The sequence below is a fragment of the Triplophysa dalaica genome, chromosome 23, assembly GCF_015846415.1.
Source record: "Triplophysa dalaica isolate WHDGS20190420 chromosome 23, ASM1584641v1, whole genome shotgun sequence".
NCBI lineage: Eukaryota > Metazoa > Chordata > Actinopteri > Cypriniformes > Nemacheilidae > Triplophysa > Triplophysa dalaica.
In genome coordinates, this window is record NC_079564.1 from 3,707,822 (window position 1) to 3,734,280 (window position 26,459).

Below are 26,459 nucleotides of genomic sequence, written 5' to 3' on the forward strand. Positions count from 1 at the left end.
CTGCTTTTATATTGTTCTGCTTATTACACGACTACTTGCCACATGACAAAAAAACTAAAAACATAAAAAAGACATAAAATGTGAATTTGAAATATTTTATCAGCTCACTTTTTTTTAAAGAAACGACATTCAAACGACACAAACAGCTAAATTGGTTTAATCATTTGGAGATATAATGTCATCTATGTTATTAAAAGACATGTTCATTATTCTTTTTGTGTAATATTAAACTGCCCCTCTCAAAATGATTTGCAGCATCCGGGTTAGAGGGTGTTATTAGTTTTGAGCGGTTGTTATTTGAAAATGACAACCCTTGGAATGTTGCGACTGGCCAATCAGAATCAAGCATTCAAATGAGCCGTGTGATAAATGGTAATAATACCAAAAAGCTACATTAAAGGTAAAGTTCACCTCTAATTCAACATTGTGTTATTTTTTATTCACCCATATGATGTCCAGAATCTATTGGTCGATCCGCTCATAGTGGTGCAATTGATTTTTTTTTAAACGACAAGCAACTTTATATGCGAAACAAACAAAAATAACCACTTTAATCGATATATTCTCAAATATATTGTATATATATACATCAAAGTCCTCTCGTGAACCCGCACCATAGACTGACAAGACAGAGGAGAATATATAGATCAAAGTCGTTATTTTGCTTTATTTTTCTCACATCAAGTATTCTCGTCGCTTCAAAAAACTTCAATTGAGCCACTATGAGCAGATGGACCAATTTAACAGAGTCTTTAGGACTTTTCTGGACCTTGACAGCAACTATAACCATTGTGTCGATGAGGAGGCCTGGAAATCTCTCGGATAAAGACTCTTATAACATGTTGTATGTCATGTGGGTTTGTAAAAAATAACACAATGTTGATTTTGAGGTGAACTTTTCCTTTAACACAAGGTTGAAGACATGGTTCTGTATATTATATTGCAGTTCTGTCAATAGATCCTCCAAAAAATTTACAAATTGGTCCTTTGATGCAAATGTCCTCAAAAGAGGAATTTTTAAGTTAAGTAAAGAGCCTTTTTCTTCTACAAAGAACCTTTTATGCAGCAGAAAGCTTTTGTGGATGAAGGTTCTTTGTGTAACCAAAGCATGACTAAAATCCTTTTAGAAGCCTTATTTTTAAGAGTGTAAAAAAGGCATTAGTTGGATTTTTTTCTAAAGGGTATGGGTAGAAAGAGTCAGTGTTGCCTAAAAGAATGTATTTATTTGCGCTGTTGGAAGTCATTGCTTTCTGGTCTTTGTAGCAGTTCCTGGACAAATTAGCTTCGGCAGATACAGTTTTAGGGAAGCGGGTAACAACTCAACCTCTCGGAGCTCAAAAACTCTAATGATGTATGTTTACACATTACGTGTCTATTGTGTGTAGCTTAGTGTGGTAAAAGGTCAAGTGTAACTTCATGAGGAAGAACTTGATTCCCGTGACCGTTAGATCTGCCTCGATGGACCATCTTCCCGTCTCAAGACGTTCTTGAGAGTGTCTGTGTGCCATCCTGCCCCAAATCTCATATCTCCGAGACTAGACGGCCATAAAACAGCGGGCTCCACATCTTTATAAATAGAAAAACTATTCACGAGCCATAGGTGGGCACAGCCCTGTGTCGCCCACGGCTGTACTCCCAGTCAATCACTGGCAGGCTGGCGAGGGCACTTTTATTATGTGCATATCTTTTTACATCCCAGGGAGCTTGCTACAGTCTGGCCCCATGTAATGGCATGCATGACAAGTCCTGCAATGACAGCTTAAAGAGAGGATATGAATTGTCCCATTTTCGCATTCTGTGCCTCATGGTGCCTGAAGACTGACAGTTGACCTTATCAGCGCTCCGCAGAGCATATTTACCGCCATGCCCTTTTTAAAGTATGCATTTTAAACACCCTCCTCGTGTGCCGACGTGTGGGTTCCTTTGCTTTGGATATGACACGGCACGGCGCTTTCATGATCTGGGTTCCGTCTAGGTGCAGGGTTGCTGAAAATCACAAGCTGATGATATCGCCGATGGTGAATACATCATGGGCAAATATCAAGCTTGTTTACATCTTAACTGTGCTTTGGAAATCAGATCCTACAGGTTGTAGTGGCATTACGTGGAAGATCACATCTCGACGCTGGTCAACATCAGGCATTGTACATCAGGAAGCCGGTTGAATTGGAAGGTTTTGGGTGTGATGGTAGAGTTGTTTGAAGAACACAACAGGGGATACATCAGAGGATAAAGTAAATGACCAGGGTGTGTCAGCTTCAGGCAGAAATGTTGACCTTTTTATCCTTTATTTTTAATTTCATGTTTTTTTACTGAAACTTATGAAGGTTGTACACAATGCAGATGCTATATTATCATTGTGCCAGTATAAAAACAGCATTCATTAAAGGCATGGACCTTATAGCATATTTTGTTTGATGCAAATGAAAATACTGCCGTGAGAATGATGATCAACAGGTTGCAATGGGCTTAAGCTTCTCTTTCAGGTCTTATTTCCACTGATTTTCAAGTTAAAAGCCCATTGAAAAGAATGCACTTCTATCCTGTACAGTTTTGTTTTCAATTATGTTTAGTTCAATACTTTTTTTATGCTTTTTTCTATAAAAATATATTCGTTGTTTCAACTTGAAAAACTAAGTTAGTTGGTTGCCTTTAATTTTTAACTTAATTTATTTTAATTTAATTTAACCTAAAAATATGAATAAATTTGATGCAAACTAATATTTATGAACGTGAAACTAAGTTGAAACAACAATAACTTTTACAGTAGAGTTGTAAGAGCAATCACAGTGTGGACATTTGACAGCTGTATGTGTATAGATTATCTGACTTCGGATGCTTAGAAATTCTGAAACCATAAAATTTGTTTTAATAAAAGAACAACAGGAGTTCAGAACATCTTGTGGGAACGAAATGAAAAAACATATTTTGCTTTTGTGAAACTATGTTTTTGTATAATTTCTGTAACATGAAGTACTTTGGGCTGATGATTATCAAGCATTTTGCATGAACAAATTACTGCTCATTTTGATATTTTGCGCTGGTCTGTGGCAATTCTTTTCTTACCTTGTTTCATTCCATGTGATAGTAACCCCTTTGAGAAATATTTATGGAAATCAAAAACAGCACTGCCTTCTTGTAACCCCTGTAAAATGCAATATCTGTTCTTCGAAGTCCTCTGAAAACGGCTTTGAAATGTCATTTCCAAGAATCCCGAACAGTGGCAGGTATGAAGTAGCTGCTTTGTGATGTTATTATCTCGGATTTGTTTGTGTTTGTTTGTGGCTGCACTCGGTTTATTGCGGTCGTTGTGCAACGCAATAACATTTATCTAACAAATATAAATAAATATATTTTTCTCATAAAACTTGAATGAGGTAGAATGTTTGCCTTTTGAGAGTTCTGTAGGTGTAATAAAGAGTGTAGGCAGAGAATCTCCCTTTATTGATATGCTCTCAATAATATACTAGGCTGCATAAATCATGAGACAAAAGTCACACAAGACATGAACATGGTTATGCATTTTGGTGGAGGTCTTAAAAATGGTTTGCATGAGTATATATCTGCTATTTTAAATAACTTGAAATTAGATTCGAGCTACACATTTTTTTCATCAGTTCCGTGTGTTCCTTGAGGGTCAAACCCATGACCTTTGTGATGCCAACATATGCTCTACCATTTGAGCTACAGAAACATCATTTGGCCATGTATTTGACATCTTAATGGCACATTTGACCAATCAGAATCAAGTATTGTAAAGAGCAACGTAATAAGAGAGAATTAACTGACAGGCCCCTGTATATGATATATAGAACTTGTACTTTGAATTGCAGCGATGTAAAATGATATGCATCTACCAGCTAGCATCTCCTTTACTCTTTGACTTTTTAAACATTAACCGAAGCAGGATGCACTACCTCTGTGACGAATCAGAGCTAAGCCCCTTCAGAAATCCCTCAACATAAGCTTTTAATGATTTACTTCATCCCATTTTTTTCTAGCAGACTTTAGCCAGATTAATGTCACAAGTCATTCGCCGCAGCCAAGCGTGGTGACTGTAAAGGTCACTTGGATTTCTGTGCGCCCTTCCACAACTTCCTGAGTGCCCAGCTGATTTATTTGGTATTTCCAAAAATAATGAGAACGTCTCATGTTTCCTCGGCCCATGGGAAAACGGCAAATGTATGACACATCTGGGAATCTCATCTTTTCTACATCAGTGTAGCTCACAACCTGCTTCAGAAAACGGAGATAATGTCACGCAGCACCTCGGGTGGTAAAGCCTCCGACTGAAGAATTATGACCACCGGTGAAATGGATAAAGTCGAGTTTACAGGCGTTCCATTTCTCTTCGTAAGACTTCCGATTATTAGCTTGCACGCTAGTTTGAGAGGAATTTGTTCAAGGTGACCTGCTCCTAGTAGGGCAGGGAAAATTGAGACTAAACTTAATTTATGTAATATGCTCACTCCGGCGGGACGCTGCTGACCCACGGGCTCGGAAGAGAAAACTGATTTTCTATGATAGACACTTTTCGCTCCTCTCCCTGACATGCACATAAAGGAAAAAGGCCAGAAGGTGGAACAAAAATTGAGAGAATAATCAACACTCACCTTGAAGCCATGAAGTGTTGAACACAGAAGTGGAAGAAGGGGGGGGGGGTAATTGTTAGGGTTTCATTAGGACTACGAAATGAGATTAACCCCTTAGGTGCTGGACAATTAGAACTGGGGAAATAATCATCTGTAATCTAGATTGATATGTGACGCGAGGGTATGATTGTGGAGTGCAGGTATTTGTTGTAACAGCAATAGAGCAACAGAAGACAATTGCTCAAAAAATAAGAGAACATTATTTGAGCTACTCTTAAAATCTTATATTAGTGCCCAAAAGGAGTGCCTGGAGGACATATTTGCTTTTAATACCCTCTCAGATAAGAAGAAATGAATCAAGATAAAGAAATATGGTACAAAATGGAGAAAACAAGATTTTGTTAATAATTTGAAATTTACCAAATTAATACTACTGTGTATCAATAAATATTGGCTTTATTCTTATTTACAAAGCCTACATTAAGCAGTATACGTTGATTTGATCAGTTATTAATACTTGTTTGTTTGTGACCAGTAGTCCTTCTGCTCGGAGCTTGACTCAATATTTATGCGTTTTGCTATGCTTTACCCCTTAAAGTCCCAGTGAAATAAATAATGACAATGCCTATTTTTCATGAAATATTGCAGCGATAATTGTAGATAGTTTATCGATGTGGTTCATTCTCTAGTATTAATCCGTGTGCCTTCATAGGCTTCAGTTAAAATCTGAAAATGCACTTCCTTCCTAGATTATCCATTTTAAATGAGTTATTTTGACTTGGGAGGAGCATCTGTTAACTCCTCCCCTTGAACTGTGAGTCTTCTGCCAGTTCCATTTCAAAATGTAACAGCTATTTTTATACATCAGTCAAATCGCAGAGAAAGACGAAAGCCACGCCCACTATTTTTCTCATTAGAAATTCTAATTCACTCGGAAAAGCCTCGAAATACCGAAGTAAAAACGATCGCAACTTCCGGTTCACGGGGACTTTAAATTCATCTCAAAGTTAAGCTTCAGTTTGCGCTGCAAAATGCATACAAAGGTTTGAATACATCTTTCATTATATATTTGAAAAACATCTAAATTTTTCAGGGCTGGAAAACATTTTGCCAATTAAGCATATTTTATAAATAACTTAACGGTTTTCTGTATTACTGTGGACAGCAACGTTGGCAAATGATTATCAATAAGTTATTTAAATTTACAGTTAGGGAACTTAGAATCCATTTTTTTATTTTTTATGATGCCACATAATAAAGGATAATAAGGGATTCTGGGATGCAAATCTGAAATTAAAAATAAAATGAAACAATGAAATGTTAAGAAATTGAAAAGAATAGAAAAAAATTGAAATCTAGTTTTAGGTTAAAGGTTATTGAATAAGAATATGAGGTTGACTGTCAGATTCCCTTTAGTTCAAATGAAGCACACAATGCACTCTTTGGTACATGCTCAAATCATGCCGAGATAACACGTATCATTAGGTTTTCCACAAACACGGAGTTCATGCCATATCGAACGCATGATGTCATCAACGATTAGCAATACATCACCAGCAGCTGCTACACACAATTAGCGTGACATGCTTCTACTTGTTTGGATTATAAACATGGTGACATCTACAATAATTTTGTTCCCTCAATGACATTTACCATAATATCAACACAGTTCTAAAAGTAAATGATGAGCTTAAATGACAGGTAATAATGCTTTGCTAAATTTAGCTCCTGTCTGGGCCTGTAGAGAAGAGGAGACTCAGGTATTCATTCTGTCCATTTTAATGAGAGAAAGGGGAAGTATGGGAAGGGTCAGTGACAGGAATCTCTCCACAGACCATTAAACGTTATTAAAATAATACTGAAGGCAATTAGAGGGCCGGGACGCAAGGCCTCTCGCCCGGTCCACCGCAGAGCTCAGAACGTTCACACAGAGATCTTTATATCTAAATGATTAGCTAAAGACTGAATCTTAATGTCAATGTGACATTTATCGCGTTCGTCTACTTGCATCTAATAAAATAACCTCCACAAGTAATGTAAAGGATTTATGCCACCAGAATTGTTTTACTCTCTATGGTAAAGTTTATTCTATAATGTTTTTCATTGTTTTGTAGATTTTCCAGTTTTATGATCTGTGAGGGTATGGTTGTACAATGTAATGGTGGTATGGTAGCATCGTATTGCTAAAGCTTAAAAGAAATGGTGATGCCCCCCGTGTCGTAGCCTAGTACTGTAAGTAATGTTGTGTATGCATGTAACGTTCATCTGAACCATGAGACATAACATTTATACATTTGGCAGAGGCTTTTATCCAAAGTGATGTACATTGCATTGTATTATACACTTCCTTCCTGTAATGTTTTTACATTATTCCTTCCAGTTATTCCTTTTTACATTATTCCTTCAGCTGGTAAATTATCATAAGATATGTTTACAACGCTAATGACAGGAATGAAACATCTTTGCTAATCAACAAATGGTGGTAAATACATATTTAAGGAATGAAATTAGCTTAAAGGTTTATATTTTAGATTTCAGGTCGTTTGCTAACTGGTCTCCAGGCTATATCGGTAAAAAGACGTTCTTGGTCAGTCCTCATTTGAAAAAAATCACCTTGAAATCCCACCAGGACACACTTTGCGTTGTCAAAACAGCAGCTGCACGTCAAATATCATTCCGGTGCTTTTGTCATCTCACGAAGCGTTTCATCAGCCGCCCAGACTGACTGCTGATGTACCGTCCCTCCCTGTCAGACCACCAGTTGAAAAAAAGTATTTTCAGAGAGCTGGTGGGAACTGGGAGGAACTCATCATCATGCTGTCCTGGACTGGCGATTTCATCAAGTTTATGCTGTGCGCTGTAAATCTTCTCCACAATATGCTTTAGCTTTGCCTGGAATTCTCTACTTTTTGTGTATTTTTCGAAGCGTGTCTCTTGACAAACAAACCATATAAATAAATGTATAATTGCAATTAAATAAACCGTTCCTTTTGTAAATAAATGTATGGCTATGTAGGCCTGTTTAGTTTTATTAGGAAGTGTAATGTCTGTGGATGTTCTTACATGCAATCACTTTTTTATTCAGTATTTACCCTAGCTTTATATATAAAAGGCTTCTTAGGAAAAAATCTAATAAAAAAGATCTAATAAAAACTACTTTATTTATGTGCTGTGGTTTTGGGCAGCAAACTGACCATTATTACAAAATAAAAGACTAAGACTGTGACTGTGGTGAAGAAAACCAAATCATGTATTGTTTGTCAGGAATCTAATCAAAGCTACGCGAGATATCTTACATTGATCCAAGAAAAGTCAAGCATGAAACACCTGGAGTTTTCCCTCGTCAATATTTGCTTTCTATTTTAGAAGCACCGCCGTTTCCTTAGATAAAACCTTTTGGTGAAGCTCGGATAATACCAGACATTTGCCCCTTCCGAAATGACATTCTCATCCCATGATACCTTGATGATTTGTGCTGCCGTGTTATCTTTTTCTCTCTTTATGAAATGAGTGTGGAAATCTAATGCAGAATTTGACAAGAGTTTACCCAGCCAACACCATGAATGTGAATAAGGATGTTTAAGAGAAAACCTGAGGGTGTCTGGAGATGGGAAAAACAAGAATTAAATGAAGTGAGATTTTGAAATAATTTGAATTATTAATATTGCTCATTCATGCTGGTACAAAAGCATGAAAATTAAAATGTTTATTTATTAACTAAATGCATTTCTTGCGTCGATGTTTAATGATACAATGCTGAATACTAATGTGTTTGTAAATTAAATTAACATTAAACAGGATTAGTTAATGCTGCAGAAGTATTCTGTTCATTTTAACAAAATAATGGCTTTAACTATTTTTGACAAAGAGAGTCTTAAAGGGATAGTTCACCTAAAAATACAAGTTCTCTCATTATTTACACTCCCTCAGATTGAAATTTCGCTTTAACGTATTCTCACCACTATATGCAGTCGTATCTAAAAATCTCTTCATTTCTAGGTTTAAATGGACTTTAATCAAGCTCTGACACCGCTGAACTCCACTGTCTGTATACTAATCAATATAATAAAGCCTCAATTCTTTACTCCGATGAAAGACAGCCTTCGATGGGACGCTCAATTCTGTCCCAAAGTGAATGTAATCGCATCAAATTGATCCCTGCACTTGCTTTTGTGCTCCTTTAAAACGAAAGATGAAAAGGATTATACGTGCTCTTAAGATTTTAGGTTTTCTAGAAAAGGGATTACAAGGAATTTTGTTCTTTTTGATGTTAAAACCGAGAGTTTACACCTTTGAAGAACAACGCTGCTTTGTGTCGCTTTAACAGCTCATTAATATGCAGAAATACAGCTCACAGTCTTTTAACAGCTCACTTTGCGTTGGATCCTAAATATGTAATTCTCTGTTTTTCCTCCTTCTTATGTTCTCTAATTCTTGGCATGATGAAGTTCTTCATGTCTGGCTAGGATGATGAAATTTAACCTGATTTGTCATCTAAGAAAGCTCAGAGGGAATTCGCTAAACTCAGTAATTGGGGCCATTGTGTCTGTTCATCTATAAGAGACAATTTGTGTGAATACCCTGATTGAGACACGATGCATACCGTCTTTGCAATAGCATACTTATCATAATTTTCTCTTTGATTTTGGTGGAGAGACGGAAAAGCGCGTCTAACCACAAATGTCTTGTTGCTACTCTCGGTGTAATTTTCATACCCTTGAGTATTTGACTTTCGAGAGCACTGAACGGTAACAGACGTATGCATCTTATGCAAATACTGGTCAGCCGAAGCAATGCCAGGGTCATAGGTCACGCCACACACACTAACACAAGCTGTTCTCCTTGTGCTCTATTTCCAATAACTGCTCATTTTAATATAAGCCATGCACAAACTAATCAAACCGGATCAATACGCCTATGATCAATGTGTTTAACATTGGTGAGACGCCAAACAGCTGTTATGCCCATTACACAGTATGGAGTAACACACTCTCATGAGCGTCCAGATCAATACAGGCTTAAGCTCTGTCTCAAACAACAAAGAATGAAGAAAGGAGCAAACAATGATCTGTTCTGCGGATTGAATTACTTTCATCCTCATGTAGGCAACGCGGCAGGATTGCGTCGCAAATGAAGTCACAAAAGACACGTTACCTAAACTCACCGGCCAATTCTCAATCCTTGAGCTAATGATGTCAGGCTAACCCAGCTCGCCCCTTATTGTGCCGACGAGGAAAATTACATTAATCACAAGCAATTTGTGGACAAGAGGCAGCAGGTGGTAGAAAGAGTTGTGGGTAATTGACATGGCGTAACTGAGACAGAACTGCATCCTGGGAAGTTTAATCAGTAAAGCAGTGGCTTGTCTCTCGGTGGAGGGCGTCTCAGCCGCACCGCCTTGGCTCGGATGGGGCCACCTGCAGAGTGTTCTCTCTCTGCCAGATGCTCTTCACTACGGAAAGGTCTCAGCAAGGAACTACAGAGAAAAAAAACATGCTGATAAAATTGCCGTCATCTGGTCACCTCTCGTTCACTGGCTTTTTCAGGTACCTTGTAATTTAAAACCATTTCCACAGGGCTTGTCAGTGTCAGATCATGACTGAACCAAGACAATTGCCACTTCCTGCTAAAATTCCATCACGTGTGAGAAATTTTGCGGTCTCCTTCACCTGTAAACAGCACCTGACATTATATGTCTGTGTGGTTTACGGTATTTAGTCTGTTGTGTAGTTATTTACGTTGCATCTGTGTATAATACTCTAAAAATGTGCAAGTTATTATACTAAAGTAAAATTACACTAGAATTATAACAGTTCAAAAACATCATTTTCTGGTAGAATAATTTTTGAATATACCGTTTATAAGTAAAAAGTATAAAGCAAAATTGACAGCAAATGTTTCTTTAAAAAAAGTAAATTATGATATATTTATTTTTTTATATTTTGTTTTAATTATTAATGCTTTCAAGTTAATAAAAGTGAACAAAATTCCTCTTCCTACATGCCTGAAGATTTTGTTCCTGTTGGTTGTTGGTGATGGTTTAGTTATGAACGAAACAAACTAGGTACTCAAATGCAATTGTATGTCTAGTCCAACCAAGATGTCATGTCATTTTCATTTTTGGTGACGTGCATTGCATATACGGGCCTGATTCCCCTGGAGCAATCTTGAGTTAAGTGTCTCGCTCAAGGGGCCAACAGGGATAGACTAATTCGTTTACGGCATAGAAAAGTAGTTTGTCAAATACAGCAAGATACACTGTAGCAAAACTCTATGCACAAGGCTTTGACCCGATTCATGCCCTTCAACATTTCCCAATGTATAATTCATCCTATAAAGATTATAGTATTTACAACAGTTGTAACGTTTATGTTGTTTTATGTATGAATGTGAAATATAGCTCAGCAATTGATAAGATGGAATTTACTGTTACAAGAAAACCGTGATCCATACATAGAGGCAACAAAGCAGTGGATTTCTTCTCAAGGTCAAAAGTTTTTGAATGACTTCGTTTTGAAGCAAGAAAGAAATAGATGATGGACGATTCATTAATTGATATCTGAGGATTCAAGTGTCTATATTTATAACCAATAAACATAATATCATTTTATAACCATTACAGTGTTTTCTTGTTGCACAAAACTAAACAGTGTTTAATAGTCAATGATGATGTTAATGGTCATGTTATCTGCCTCTAATTAAATATTAAGTTTGGATTAAAGTTTTGGTCTTTTAATTTTCATGACCTGCTCTTGTTACTCTCTTTTGAGATCGCCACAACTGAACGTTTGCTTAGCAGTGCAGATTTTTATGTGAAGCCTGACATCACTTTTGGGTAAATAATTCACCACAGGGGCGATGTGATGGTCAAATATTCCCAAAGACCCAAAAGCTAATCTTACCCTGGAGAAAAATGTGTAAACACGCATTCAGCAGGAATTTATTGACTAAAATGAAAGCACACGAAAGCTGTTTGTTTACTTGAGAGTCTAAAGATTAAGTCTATTTTTGGCATTTCACTAAAGATAAGATCCCTAAAACATCACTAAAACAAGAATATTGAACAAGAAAATAAAATAGTGGAATCAGTTAAGCCTTATTCAATCTAACCAAAAGATCATGCCTCAAACTACATATCTATGAGTACAGGAACAAGGCCCCTGCGAATTAATCATGAATTCATTAAATGTACTGTCAGATTAATACATTTTATGTCAAATCTTAAAATAGAAATCTGAATCTAAAAGCAAAAGGGAATTACTATTAAATGAATAATTCACCCAAATAGCAGATGGTTATATATATAGAAAATCATCATCAAACTGAACATTCCTTAGTGTGAGGAGGTATAAGTAGGCGAGTAGCTTATGACAGAATTGTCCATTTTTGGCCAAACCGTTCCTTTAAGATCTGTTGAGAGACAGTGAGATGACCCTGACCTCGACACGAACCCTCCTGCTGTTTTCCACACACACTAAACGCACATCTTCCATCCTGTCACAGCCATCAACATCAGCATGCAGTGACTCTTGACACCGCACACACACCTCTCTCACCCTTCATTCAATAACAGTCACCTTCAAAAACAATAAATGAATTGTTAGTTACGTTAACTGCATTACAATTAACATTCTACACTGTAAAAAGCTGTAATTTGACTGTTTTTTTAACAGATTTCTTATGTATTTTGAAATACGGTCAAAAAACGTAAAATACCGCAAATTTACAAGAAAACAGGGTGAAAATTTCATTGTTTTACTGTTTATTTCTGTCGCCCCACCTGCAAGAACATTTCTGTTTTTTTTAAAGATTTCTTTTTTTTAAGATTTCTTTTTTTTAAGTTTATTTTTCGAAATACGGTAAAAAACTATAAAATTACAGAACAAGACAACACATTTACATGAAAAACAGGGAATACAACTGAATATTTATCCTTTTATCCTTTATTTTTACATAGCCAAAAATTACGGTAAATTTTTGTTTTTCAAGTATTCAGTACCGTTTTTTTTTGTTTTTCTTTACAGTGTATGTGTGCATATAACCGCATTTAAACATGCTTGCTTGACCTTTGACAGACACAACAGATTAGTTGTCTTTCAGAGAAGTTATCTTAGTTTAAAACGGGCATAATAATGTCCTGTAAAAGTACAAAGATCTACATATATCTCATTCATTGGAATTCGCATGGCTTTCTGATTTAAATTCGCTTTGCGTCCTCTATAGAGATTGAGTCTCAGTGTGAATGTGTCATTGGGAATAAAACTCCCAACAGCACCTAGTTTTCTCTCTTTCTTTCTCTCGGTCCTCCATCTTTAATTTCTCTCAGTGTTGCTATCTAAATGCTAAACCATTCAACACTCCAGAGAGGAGAAGCTCCACGAGGAGCCGAAAACAGAGTCTCATTTTTCTCCAGATGATAGGGAGGAAAGGTAATCATCCTATGAATTGGTATTCTAGTGAGGTATGATGGCAGTAATGTGATCCGTAATTGAAATGTGAGTAATGCAGTTGTGAATTCAGAGGTAAGTGCAGAGCTCGAGCCTACATTGCTATTACACATTTGACCAGAATATATCAGTCAGTGCCAGCCCAGATAAGAGGCTTTCAGTCGAGGAAAAAACTATTTTGTTAATGTTTTGCCCCTTTTTCTCTGTCACATTTATGCCAGTGCTCTATAATAGAATGGCGGAAAAGTGAGAAAAAGTAATAATGTGTAACCACCACAGATGAGAGCCTATACTGTATGCCCAGGACTGACCGTGGATGTCTAGTAATACACACTTAGTTGAAAATCTCCATCTCACGTTTCATTCTTATTAACATTTACATAAAAAAACATGACTTTACAGTGTAGAAATGATTTTCAGTTTAAAAGCACAGAAAGAAAAGCTGATTAAAAAAGTGCTGGTATTGCTTACCATAACGTATGGTTTGCGGCCTGAAATTCTTAAATAAGTGGCGCTGGAGACCGCAGACATGGGCTGTAAATGGGTTCATTCAATAGCGATAAGCACAAGCAGCTTTGATGAATCTGAGTCTGGTTCTTCATCAGCTTCAGAAGCCATTAGCCTTGCAGACGCCCTGCTGGTTTACAAACAGAGAGACACACGAGATAAGAAAGGGAGGATACATATATTAGTACTCAACATTTGTTTATGCCCTTTTCATTTAAAACTCACTGCGAATAAGCTGTGACTAATATGCATATTTAGTAGCCCACATTTAAAGAAGATAGTTTTTCTTGAGACCTGCTGGACCAACTATTTATATGCAAAAGAAAAAAAAGCGAGAAAGCTAGTCTTTGTTTGTTGTGCAGTAAATGTTAACCTCAAGTTGATAAATTTCTAATGGTCTTTTTGTTTCAGGATTGAACATGATTTGTTTGTTTCGTCAAATAAATTGGTATTCTCAATTTGATAAATGCCAGTTAGAATAAAGTGGTGTAAAAGGACGAAAATCTCAAATATTTTTTTAGACATGAATATTTGGCAATTTGTTCGTTTGTAAAATTGTAACATTGTCCCCCTTATGTGAATGCACTAACAATATCACAGCAGATTATCATATTTACATTTCTTAATTTATCTAACATTAAATCGCAATTGAAGTACGTGGCAAAACTGAGTATACAGCGCCCTCTTATGGTGATCGTCACTGATTACAAATACACTCTAGTACAATTATGATTTTTTTCTTGGTAAATAGTCATCTAGAGTGTTGTGACTATGTGAGCAAAAACATTTAATAACGGGATTTGAAAGTATTGTAAAGATTTAAAAGCCTTTCCGGCACAAACAGGCTATACATAGGCCTAGACCCAGATCAGACATATAAGCACAAACAAATACAGAAGGATACACTTTCTACACAAGAACAAGGGATCAAAGGGTAAATAAAAATTACATTCAAGAAAAAAACATTATAAAGGTGTAATACGAATAAAAAGCAAAATTTCCACGATATTGAAGTTATATTATTAGTCCATGGCGCCCTCTAGCGTCCATACAGATTTTTTCTACTTTTACTTTTATATACTTAAAATTCTTTGGTAAAACTAAGAAATTGATTAAAATATTATAAATTCAGCTCTCATGCCATACCAAATGTTTGATTTCCTTATCTGTTCCTATTTTCATAAAAATATGATATGACTCCCAGAATCTGTTCATCAGTACCGTACTTTATCCCACAATAGCATGCACAACCAATAAGAACTCTAACACAGCCAGACACATTTATACACTGTATTGCTATAATACCACAATACGTACCAATCCCTGTACACTACATACATTATGTGTATATTTGCTGCTGTAGTTATATTTAGATGATGTTTCATTCGTTATACTGCGGTTAAACACAGAAATGTTTACTGTGTAAATGTTCACAGGAAAATGTATATCGTAAAGTATTGATGTTACTTGTAATGTACAATTCTGTCTCATATCTGTCATACTGCCATGTTGGTCGGAATTGCACCCAAGTGTTTACCTACTGTTGCACTTGTGTATGTGGTTGAATAACAATAAAGGGATTTGAATTGATGTTTGATGTCCATCCAGTATATGGGTTCCAACTTGCTCGAAAAAAGTCTTCTGGAGCAAATAACAGGAGTAAGAAAATTCATATTTTGAGTTGATTTAACAAATATAATCAAACAGTTCCATCAATAACTAACTCTGATATAAAGTTAAATCATCACACATTGAAGTATTATTATTATTTAACTTATAACTGCTCTTCAAGAACAGCTTTAAAGTAGAACAAGTAGACTTGTGAGAAATACTTGGCTTAATATACAGTAAATGTGTGAACAAGCTTGTAACTTGTTTTTTGCCTTACACATGCACACATCTCACCGGTCAAAAAACAGAGGTACATGCTCAGCCGTGTACAGCTGTAAAGGCAGATCAACGTGGTCTCAGGAGGATGTGGGGTAAAAAAAATTAAGAATGGAGAGAGAAATCATTTGGCTAGGATTCATGACCCCTGACGAAATGTGTGTAAGGAATGTTTTTATGTCATATAAACTGAAAAACTATATTTTAAAACCCTCTGAAAACTTTGTTTAATTTCTTTGTAAAGGTACGCCAATTTGGTAAACAAAAATGTCTTTCCAAAGAATTCTCTGATAATAATTTTATCTATTACGATTATCTGGAACAACAGCAATTATTTTGTAAGACAATGATACAAACCACTTTCACCACTTCATGGTTGCTGGATGTCCAGAAATACAATTAGATTTTTAAGGGGAAATTTATTCAGGTAATCGGTTTCATGTTGTAGAATATAAAAATCCTATTTAAGGGATAGCTCACCAAAAATGAAAATTCTGCAATGAATTACTCACTCTCTAGTTTGTTTATTTCTTTGGTTGAAGAAAGAGAAAGATATTTGGACGAATGCTTGTAACCAAATAGTTCTTGGACCCCATTGACTACCATATAGGAAAAATGACAATGGTAGTCAAAAGTGCCCCAGAAGTGTTTGCAGTCCTGCATTCTTCAAAATATCTTCTTTTGTGTTCAAAAGAACAAAGCGATTTTTCCTACTATGGTTGTCAACGGAGTCCAAGAACTGTTTGGTTACAAGAATTCTTCAAATTTCTTTCTCTTTGCTCATCAGAACAAATAAATGTATACAGATTTGGATCAACTCGAAGGCGAGTAAATAATAACGCAATTTCTATTTTTGGATGAAATATCCCTTTAACACCTTTAACACAACTTGGAAAGCTGTAAATGTTTAGTTTTCCTGCATTCAGACTTAGTTAATGTCAACAGTGTCTGCTTCTGTCTGAATTTACAATAAAATACCACTATAATAAAATATTATTTATAAAAATCTTCAAGAACGAAATATCTTTACCGTATGAAAGAGAATCAACACTAGTCCATGTGTTAAAAATGGGAAAATCTCTTTTTATTGGTAATGTTAATTAACCATGTGTAAATCATGAATAAAACAATCACTCACAGTAATGAACATTATTGGAAAGCAAACTCGAGACACTTTAAATAAGCACACACACACACACACAGAGGCGTGCACACACGCAAATATACAATTGTATAAATTTAACGTATACACACACACATTCAAAGATAATGGTCACATTTTTTCTTATCCATTCTCTTAATTATAGCAGGATTTTTTCCATGTTGTAATCTAAGGAGATGCAGACAGAGCATGTGATGCATTTCTTCACACACACGCACACATACACACGCAGACATATCCCAATGGCTCTTAACATGGCTTCAATAGCAGAGTTTATTTTGAGTTTCGGTTGAAGTGCGTAGACGGAAGTTAAGGAGCCTCTGAAGACAACGGTAACAAACACGGAGCCGAACGAGAACGATCTGTGAGAGATGTCAGGCCCCAACATGCTCAGTGCAAGTTCAATTAACACATTCTACATGCTCGCGAAATCCACAATTAACAAAAGGCAAATGATGTGAATTCTGATCAAACAAGAAAAAATTTGTTCAGTTCGTTTACGTGGTTCACAATGCAAGATGTAGTGCATACTGCATTGCATTATGGGTAAAAACGATTCAGATCACGCAAATGTGCAAAAACAAATGCGTACAGTACACACTGTATATATATGCACATGCTTTAAAAAAAAAACAAAAAAAAAACATTCAATGATATTCCATTTTTTGTGGGGCACCAGAAATGGCAGATATGCAGGAATACAACATTTGACAAAGGAATGGATTTATCTTTAGCAATCTCCTTGGCACGTGCTGTCTTCTGACTTTATGGAAGAAAAAAATGGAAAAAGAAAGGACTTTGTGGTATGTATTAAGATATATCTATAAAACATGACTCTCATACAACAGCTGTTAGTAGTTCCCATCACTTGTAACTGGCTGCACTTCACAGGAGATTTAAAAAAGGCTAAGATCTATACATATTTATATTTATATATATATAAAAACAATCTATTTTATTTTACAGAAGAGTCTTTTCCCAGATATTCCGGTCAATCGAAGATCAGGTCATTTCAGTCACTGCAGCACTGAGATCAGTTGCACAAACAGTATGAGAATAATTGAATTATTCGGGCTATATCAGAGCTTTTCGTTGAAAAAGGACTATGAGATGCACACAGACTCGATTTTGTTGAAACGTTCAGTGGTCCCGTCTGATATCTCCTAGTGGATTTTGTGACCAAAGGTTGGAAAAGCGTGAACGTGTCAAAAGTTAGACCCAGGTCATGCAACTGTATTGGTCTCTTTCGCTCTTGAGAAGGTTGTTCGGTTACCACACGTTGACAATATGATTCATGTAGTCCTCGGTGGGCAGCCGTGCCGTACCCTCCCCTCCTTCCTCTCGGAAGGGGCTGTGAAACGACGCATGTCCTCTCAAAAGTCTCTGCTCCCGACGGTCCAACATGTGCTTGTACTGGTATCGCTGTTGAAATAAGTCTTTGGCATAATCGTACAACTTCATATCCAAATCATTTAACTCCTCTATCCTCTGTATAGTTTCATTTTCCAAATCCACGCCGGCCGCCCTCGTGCTGTTGTATTGCAAAAAGGGTCGGATGAACTTGAGGTGGAAGGTGCGCTCGAACAGATACTGTGTCTTCCGCTGGAACTCCGTAAGTCCGTAGAAAGCCATGTCGCGCAGGTTCTTCTTGGCCGACTCCAGGAGGAGCTGCGAGCGTCTCTTCTCTGTAACCGTGGAGAGGTTGTAGCAGCCGACCAGACTGAGGTCGGCCAGCATGCGGACCTGCCGGTTGTTGGCGAGGTTGTAAGGGCAGTCCATGAACTGCTCCAGGGTGCAGCCCGACCAGTCCGAGCCCTCGTAACAGGGAGGCAACTCTTCGGGCGTGGGTGTTCGTCCGTCGCACATGTGCAGGGAGGTCTTCCACGTGGCGCCGCGCTGGACGTGCCTCCATTCGCTGAGGTATCGGGAAACAGGGTCCCTCAGCAAAGTGATGTAGTAGAATTTTCTAAAAGAGAAGAACTCTGTTAGTTACGTTTGAAAAAAACACATTTACATGAATAGTTCACCCAAAAATGAGAACTTATTTTCTTATTTTCATTGTATGACTTTCCATTCATTTGCTGAACACAAAAGAAGATATTTTGAAGAATGCTGGGAACCAAACAACAGCGGTACCCATTCACTTGTATTGTATGGACACAAAACCAATGCAAGTCAATGGGTACCGCCGTTGTTCGGTCTTCAAAATATCTTCTTTTGTGTTCTGCAGAAAAAAAAGAAGTCATGAAATGACAAGATCGTGAGTAAATGATGAAAAGTCTTCATTTTTGGGTGAACTATCCCTTTAAAGATCTAGCAATGTGATTATGGTTTCCTTTAACAATCATTATGGAGCTATTTTTATAATCAAAAAATGTCTCCCGGGTAAAGAAACATGCAGCGCAGTGACACGAGAGACAGACAGAAGTAAGAGACAGCAAAAATGTGCTTCTGCAGAGAGCTGAGACACTCCGATAACGATGATGACGTAACCTTTTCAGTCCCTTCTGTAAACACTTTTACGTGCAAGCTCGGCGAATCATTTCTGACGAATAAACAAAATTTCCTCAGCTAAATGCAACAGGGACCCACACCGCAGGGAAAAACACATTCTGGCAGAGCGACACAAAAGAGGAGGGTGTAAAAACCGGCGCTGCCAAAAAGCCAGCAGGTGGTTTTCAGCAGATTATTCCCGAATAAACTGATGACGGAGAGATTCGGGGCACAATCCCCGATTCATCGCCCCCGTGTCACTGCTGGCTCCAGCTGTGGTGGTCCTGAGGGTTTCTGGTCCCTCACTTCACCCAACATTACCTCTTCGCACCCCTGTGACCAAATCTGCCAAGGAATCTCCAAACAACATTCAAGTGCCGAGAGTTGGTTAAACATTCTAACGGAGCATGAAATCACTCATTAGACAAACACAAGCGGCTGATGCTGAGATTCATTGGCGGTGACCAACATGGCACTTCCCAAGATATCTCTGGGTGTTGTGCGGTCTTTGCCTCTGGCCAGGAGGCAGCAATGTAGCGAACCGGTGCACTCAAGTGCCCTCACATGATATTTGCAGTACCGTCATCCAACACAAGGTGGCATTGTGTACATAAAATAGGACCCAACAAACGTTGTGCAACTCAAAAATCATTGTCCTAGCTCAATTAGTGGAACTTTGTGTTAGGAATGCTCTTGCTGGATAAAACTGCCAAATTATAAATGAAAAAAGACATCTTTTCGGATTTCATCCGTCTCTATGTACCTAAATCAATAGAATCATCATTCTTTCAAGTCTCTTCAAAACTCTTGTTCGTTCTCTCTTCTCTGCTACAAAATGGTGGGCTTATAATCATTAGTGAGCCTGAGGGACAGTTCAGATCCCTCTACAGAGCCACGGCTCGGGTTTTAATAACTCTCCTGTTTCCACAGCGATTAAAGTCTAAGCCTATCAACACGCACAGCAGTTCCGAACCTCATCCAATAACAGACTGACTCCAGTGTGAATGTGCGGTCAATAGTAATAACACACACAGCAATAGACTCATTATTAATGAGAACGGACCCTTAGCGGGTCACACTATAGGCGGCTGAACTGATGCAGCACGGAGACTCATAAATTAAGCTATTGAGCACAAGTCTCTTTATAAAGTGTTTTATAATTGAATAAAGATCCGGTTCTGGCCAGCTTGGACAATAGGCTTTTAGCATATTTGCGTGCATTTATGTCAGCTAGGGATCTTAAGCTATTTTGGTCAATGCAAAGCCTAACTAAGCATTTTTTCTCTTTAATTCATACTCCGTTGCAACTTTTAAAGGGATGCTTCCCCCAAAAACGAAAATTCTGTCATCATTTACTCACCTTCAAGTTGTTCCAAATCTGTTTACATTTCTTTGTTCTGGCAAACACAGAGAGATATATTTGGAGTAATGCTTATAACCAGACAGATTTTGTCCCCCATTGACTTCCATAGTAGGAAAAATCACTTTATCACTTGTTTGTTATGTTGAACACAAAACAAGATATTTTTAAGAATGTAGGACAGTTTCGGGGCACTTTTTACTACCATTGTATTGTCTCCTACTATGGAAGTCAATGGGGGGAAAATCTGTCTGGTTATAAGCATTACTCCAAATATAATTCTCTGTGTTTGCCAGAACAAATAAATGTATACAGATTTGGAACAACTCGAAGGTGAGAAAATAATGACAGAATTTTCATCTTTGGGTGAAGTATCCCTTTAAGAGTAAAGTAAGTTTTAGAGTAAAAAAACAATAATGCATAAAACAAAGAAAGCCTGATTTTTAGATCATGACATCACGTTTGCATAAGCTAGACACTTTTATCCAAAAATCAAAAGAAACCATAACAGAAATTCTAATGGTTTCCATTACAATAGCATTATGAACCATTAGCTTTTTCCATTAAAACCATAAAAAAATTCCTTTGTGTTTTCTGTGCATTATTTCAAATAAGATTAATCTGCCATTTAACACCCCAACAATAGAATCACACCAAACAGAATCCACCATCAATAGAATCACACCAATAAAATTTCCATTATAACCATTAAATACTTTAACATTTATTTTGTGTTGGGCAGGGTTCTATGTTTGTTTTTCAATGCATTGAATGTATACATGGTTTATCAGTTTTTTGTTTTGTTATAAAAATTTTCCTTTACCCTCATAATGTACTATTATAGATTTTACAACAAATAATAAGTTATAGAAATATGGTATCTCCTTCGGCAGAAAAAGCAAAAACGTGACGACATCTTAGTCCTGTGTCAGCAACTATTTAGTGCTTCGAAGAGGGAAGCTAGACGCCAAATTTCATACACTGGACCTTAAAATTAGTATATTAAAACCCCTCTCAATAATAACAAGAATGCATGCCAATATATGTTTTTAGAATGTATTGTTTGGTGTAGAATAACCTGATATTTACAAAATGCATTAAAACAAGCCCAAAACCTCATTATTAATCCCATTATTAAGGTTATAGCCCTCCTCCCCCCTACTGAGACATGGAAAATGAAGCATTGCTTTTGAGAGACGCTGGAGAGGGTGAAGTTGAAGGTCAGAGCTGCACGCAGGAATACACCTCTTCAGGCTGACAGCACTCAAGAGTAGCCGTCACAACTCTCCATCTAACAAGACTCCAAATGCAAATCAACCTCTCAAAAATATAATGACTGCACAAAGACCAGTCACAGCTGTGGTGGCACTTTTCCTGACTTTAGACACACATGTGGAGAATAACGGATTCTTAAAAAGGAGATGGTGTCCCTCCTCTCTCACACACACAAAGAAAGCCATTCATCTCTATTTGTCGGCATTTAGCAACTTCGCTCTCAATGCTTTTTTCCCAAAGGAGCATTTAGACTAGAGAAGTGGAGCATTGCTAAAATATTGATGTTGAATATCCGCTGACTGTTAGCACAGTTTCAGCAACCTCACCGGATCCTTCAACCTTCTCCAGTTTAACACGATCATCTTCTGAACGACAGCAGTGTAATGTATTTACATTAAAGAAAAAACAAGAACACATATAATGGTAAAAATGTCAAGAATCGTGTCATCCATTCCCCCCAAGAACACCCCTAAAGAGTATGAATATGACATGACATAATCTTAAACTTGTTTACTTTGTATATTGTTTTAAGCTCTGCATATTTTTTTACTAAACTTACAAGACTAAGTGACAGTGTGGGTTGAAAATAAGAAGTCTCTTTTTGGAGATGATCCACTTGACAAAAGACATCATTTTAAATACAATAATTTTGGACAAAGAAAAGCATTCAAATGTCAATTCAAGCATTTGTGTACTCGCACAAAAGGCATACACAACATAAAAACAGAACTTTTTCCGCCCGCACAGGAATAAAGGCACACTGGCATATCCATAATGACATTATGGTTATCAGCATTTGAAACAGCCTTGACCCTTCAAATGTTGATAAGAGGCCTCGATACAGAGATTTTAAATTGCTACATCATATGCGCTGCGATACGATCGTGCCTCTGAACGGAGGACATAATTCTACTAAAATGCTTTTCAGGGGTTGGGAAATATTTCAAAAGTTAAGGCAGAGAAACGACTGTGCGCTCCAAAATTAGCAGTGGGTTATTTTCCATTCAGTGGCGCCCGATGCAAATGTTACAGACAGGGTCTCCGGCATCAGCCGAACATCCCTCAATGGCCATTTTTAACCTAGATTTAAATTATTCTCACTTCTCTTCTGATCTTATTGCATGTTAAAAGGTTATGAGAGAATCTGAAAGTAGCTGGAACAACTTGTTTAGATATTTTTAATGAATCTGTTTGAATTAAATAAGCCTGTTTACTTGGTGCACTTGAAATTAACAATGCAAAATGCCAGTGAGGAATATACAATGTGATGAAAGGCATTAAAGGTAACAGGCAGATAAATTGACAGTAAAAATAATTGAATGCATTAAAAGTCTCTTTGAGATAAAAGTCACATGAATTTCTCCTCAAGTGGCAGGGTTTATTTAAGTTTATAAATCTTATTAAATATAATGACCGCATTTTTATATCAGGAGATCTGTGCCGGAGTCTCCAGGGTATTTTTTCTTTTTTAGAAAAGACACGAGGAGTTCCATGAAAAGGGAACATAGAATATAATTAGCTTAGAATAACATATTTTTAACCAAACATAATAAAAAAGATAAAAACAAGAATCAAGGCTTCCTCATTAAAATACAACCAAATTATGTAATAAACCAGAACCTTCAAACACATTTGAAGAAAAATACGGATTTACAGAATCCTCAGAGAAGCGTAAAGCGGCTATTTTTACTCTGATCTCGGAACATTCTTAAACACGATACAGTGTAGAGAATGAAATCTGTAGGAGGAGAGCGGAGAAGGAAAGAGGGTCTTCCTCCTGCTTCAGAAAGCTGCAGAGATGAGCAGTGGGTGGAAATTTCACCCTGGGCAGCATCAAACCTGTTAAAGCAGGGGTGGGTGGGGTGGTGGGGATTTCAGCTAGATCTCTCTGACTATCAAAGGCACCACGAGCTCTTTCATTTGGATGAATATAAATTTCACCTTCTCGGCAGTCTGCGCCACATGTTAGCCGTAACAGCTGAGAGAGCGTGACTAACTAACAGAGGCCGTTCTTTCGGCTTCTGATGTAGGAGGACGAGAGACAGATAAAGACAGAAGAGAGAGAGAGAGAGAGAGAGAGAGAGAGAGAGAGAGAGAGAGAGAGAAAGAGAGAGGGGTAAAAAGAACTATATTACATTTTGTAAAGAAATAATGTTTACATAATGTACTAAGCTGATGCATTAATTCAAAGCTACTCTTACAATTTTGTGTGTTCCTTGCCAATACAGTACGAGCGAGAGAGAGAGAGAGAAAGAGCATATTTATATTGAATTTTCCTATGCTTTGGCAATGTAAAATTTGTTTCATCATGCCAACAAAGCTTCTTCGAGTCTTGAATCTTGAGAGAGAGAAAGAGCATCATCTGAGTCAGACCGGATGTGCAGACCCCCTGCAGGTTCTACCTGGGGTCCCATAAAGAAGCCATCTCAACCCACGCAGGTGTTGCACATCAGAGCAGTTGATAAATAAAAAGTCAGGAAGGGTCCTGGCAGGTTTAAGCCTTGCCAAATGTGCAAGGACAGAGTAGCACAATAAAGGAACCTTGCGTGACCTCTTGGGTGTTGTTGAGAAGCAGCCATTACTGTGAATTGTGATGGGTATCATATGCACAAGAGTAGACACGAGTGAGAGAGATTACATGGGGATCAGGGCTGAATACAGACACAGCTGTATTTCACACAAAAAAACAGGATTTCTCATTTGTTTAAAGCTTTAAACCAAAACCTTGCAAATATGTCACTACCTAAGAACTTAATTCTATGATTCATGCATAATACGTAAAGCCCGGTGCATACCGCGCAACGCTTCTTTAAAGCCACGGAAAATAATTTTAAATTTCAAGAATCTACTGTAAATCTGTCGTGACAAAAGAAGAGATGAACAGAGCGCTTGTGCTTTAAAGAAAACTCGGGTTGATTTTTAAAGCACATTTGTAATGTGTAGAGAGGGTCTCGGTGGAGAGACAGATATGAAGAGACAGCAGTGATACAGTCATTTTGAATAGGGAGAGTTTAATAAAGCTAAAGCTTCATACTGCACGTAGCTCCTCATGTATATGTATGACAGCTGATCCAGGTAAGATTCAAGACTACAAGAATGATTTACGCTGGATTTCATCAATCCTTTTTATAATATAAAGCCGTCATGGATGGGTCAGATTGACCTAAATGTACACTTCCTGACATACTCTACACTATGCACTCAAACTATGCACCCAAGCATCTAGTATATGAATTTCAGAAGAGTAGTATCTTCCTAAATGGAATACTAAACGGTTTTATACTAACCGGAAGTATATCGGTTTCCCAGACGAGCGCCAATGACGTCAATTACGTGCCACAATGCGTGTGAATAAAAATATACTTGCGCATTGTTCATTTAATGTAGTTTTCATGTGTTTTACCCAGCACTACTTGAGTCATCATCAGATTGAAGTGCTATTACTCTGCAGGAGACTTTTGCTCGAATAGCATCTGGTAGCCCCGCCTCCTATCCGCTACGTAAGCGAAACTACGACCGTTGAGTGCGTGAAGTATCCACAGTTCCACACTTCATATTTTCGGTCGAAAAAGTGCGTAACATACATCCGGGTACTTACATTGTAAATCCTCAAAAAAGAAGTGCAATGTGAACGTACAACTCGCACTACAAAATGGCGTAGAATAGTGCATGAGTGCGCGATTTGGGACGCACCAAAGGAAGCGCACGTTTTGAAGGTCAGTCGTAAAAATTATATACTGCCTGACTGCACATTGATTTGAAAGGGTGACGCGTGTGTGTGTTTGTGGAATTATGATTCAGACCAAACAGCATTTGTCACCCTGAAGCTTCACATCACATAAAGCAAGAAATAACATTTTAAGCATGTAAATAGTAAACAGTAGTGTGTATGAGAGAGAGAGGAAAGGAGAATCAGAGGAAAAAATGATGGGATCTCACATGACAATCTTACAGTGTAATAAAAGAGATCTCCAGGAACTCAATGGTTCTGATTGAATTATCAGCAGGAATGTTTATAGCTAGAGACCCTCACAACAGCTTTAGGGGGGAAACCCCTCCATTTCACACTCACACACTCAAATAATCCTCAAGAGCCTAAATGGAAACACTATCTCTTAGGTTCTGTGAATGTCATGTACAGTCTGGACTACAATCTAATAAATCTCATTTACCAGAAACAACTTAGACTTCTATGTCTGTTTTGCTTAACAAATGAATCTTTATTTTTAGAACAAAGGTGTAATGTGTAAGGTGTAGTGTTCCTGGGTTAACAAAGTTACAGTTTAAAATAGTTAATGTGTCTGGTGGATGAGGATGGAATGTGTTTTGTATTTAATCAGAGGCATGTTTAGCCCATCAGTCGTAAAAGATGACAGAGAGATAAGATAGAGAGAGAGAGAGAGAGAGAGAGAGAGGATGCTTTAAAGGGAAGGATATTCTTGCTGCCTTGTTTGCTTCTGATATTTGTGCTTACAAACAAACAAAATGGACAAATATTAACTTTAAAATCTATAATGAAAAAGCAAATTAAATTGGCGAGAGAGAAGAGAGAATACATAAATAAAATAAATGTTTGTATAAATGATGAAATGATAAAATGACATGTAGAAGTAATACACAAGATAAATAAAAAACTTTTAATTAAAAAAAAAAAAAAGACAATAAAAAGAGTGGTATACACATCAATAAACATAATAGAAATGACTAAATATTAATGAAACATTTACAAATAAGTA

The 26,459-nt window shown here is 37.2% G+C and overlaps 1 protein-coding gene across 1 annotated transcript in view; it reads right to left on the bottom strand.

The window, feature by feature from the left end:
- Positions 1-16,495: 16,495 nt before the first annotated feature.
- hs6st1b (heparan sulfate 6-O-sulfotransferase 1b) overlaps positions 16,496-26,459 on the bottom strand; it is a 42,570-nt gene continuing 32,606 nt past the window's right edge. The window contains exon 2 of the mRNA XM_056739052.1: positions 16,496-18,561. Within this exon, the coding sequence (XP_056595030.1) occupies positions 17,865-18,561 (697 nt within the window). The 3' untranslated portion in view covers positions 16,496-17,864. The remainder of the gene's footprint in view (positions 18,562-26,459) is intronic.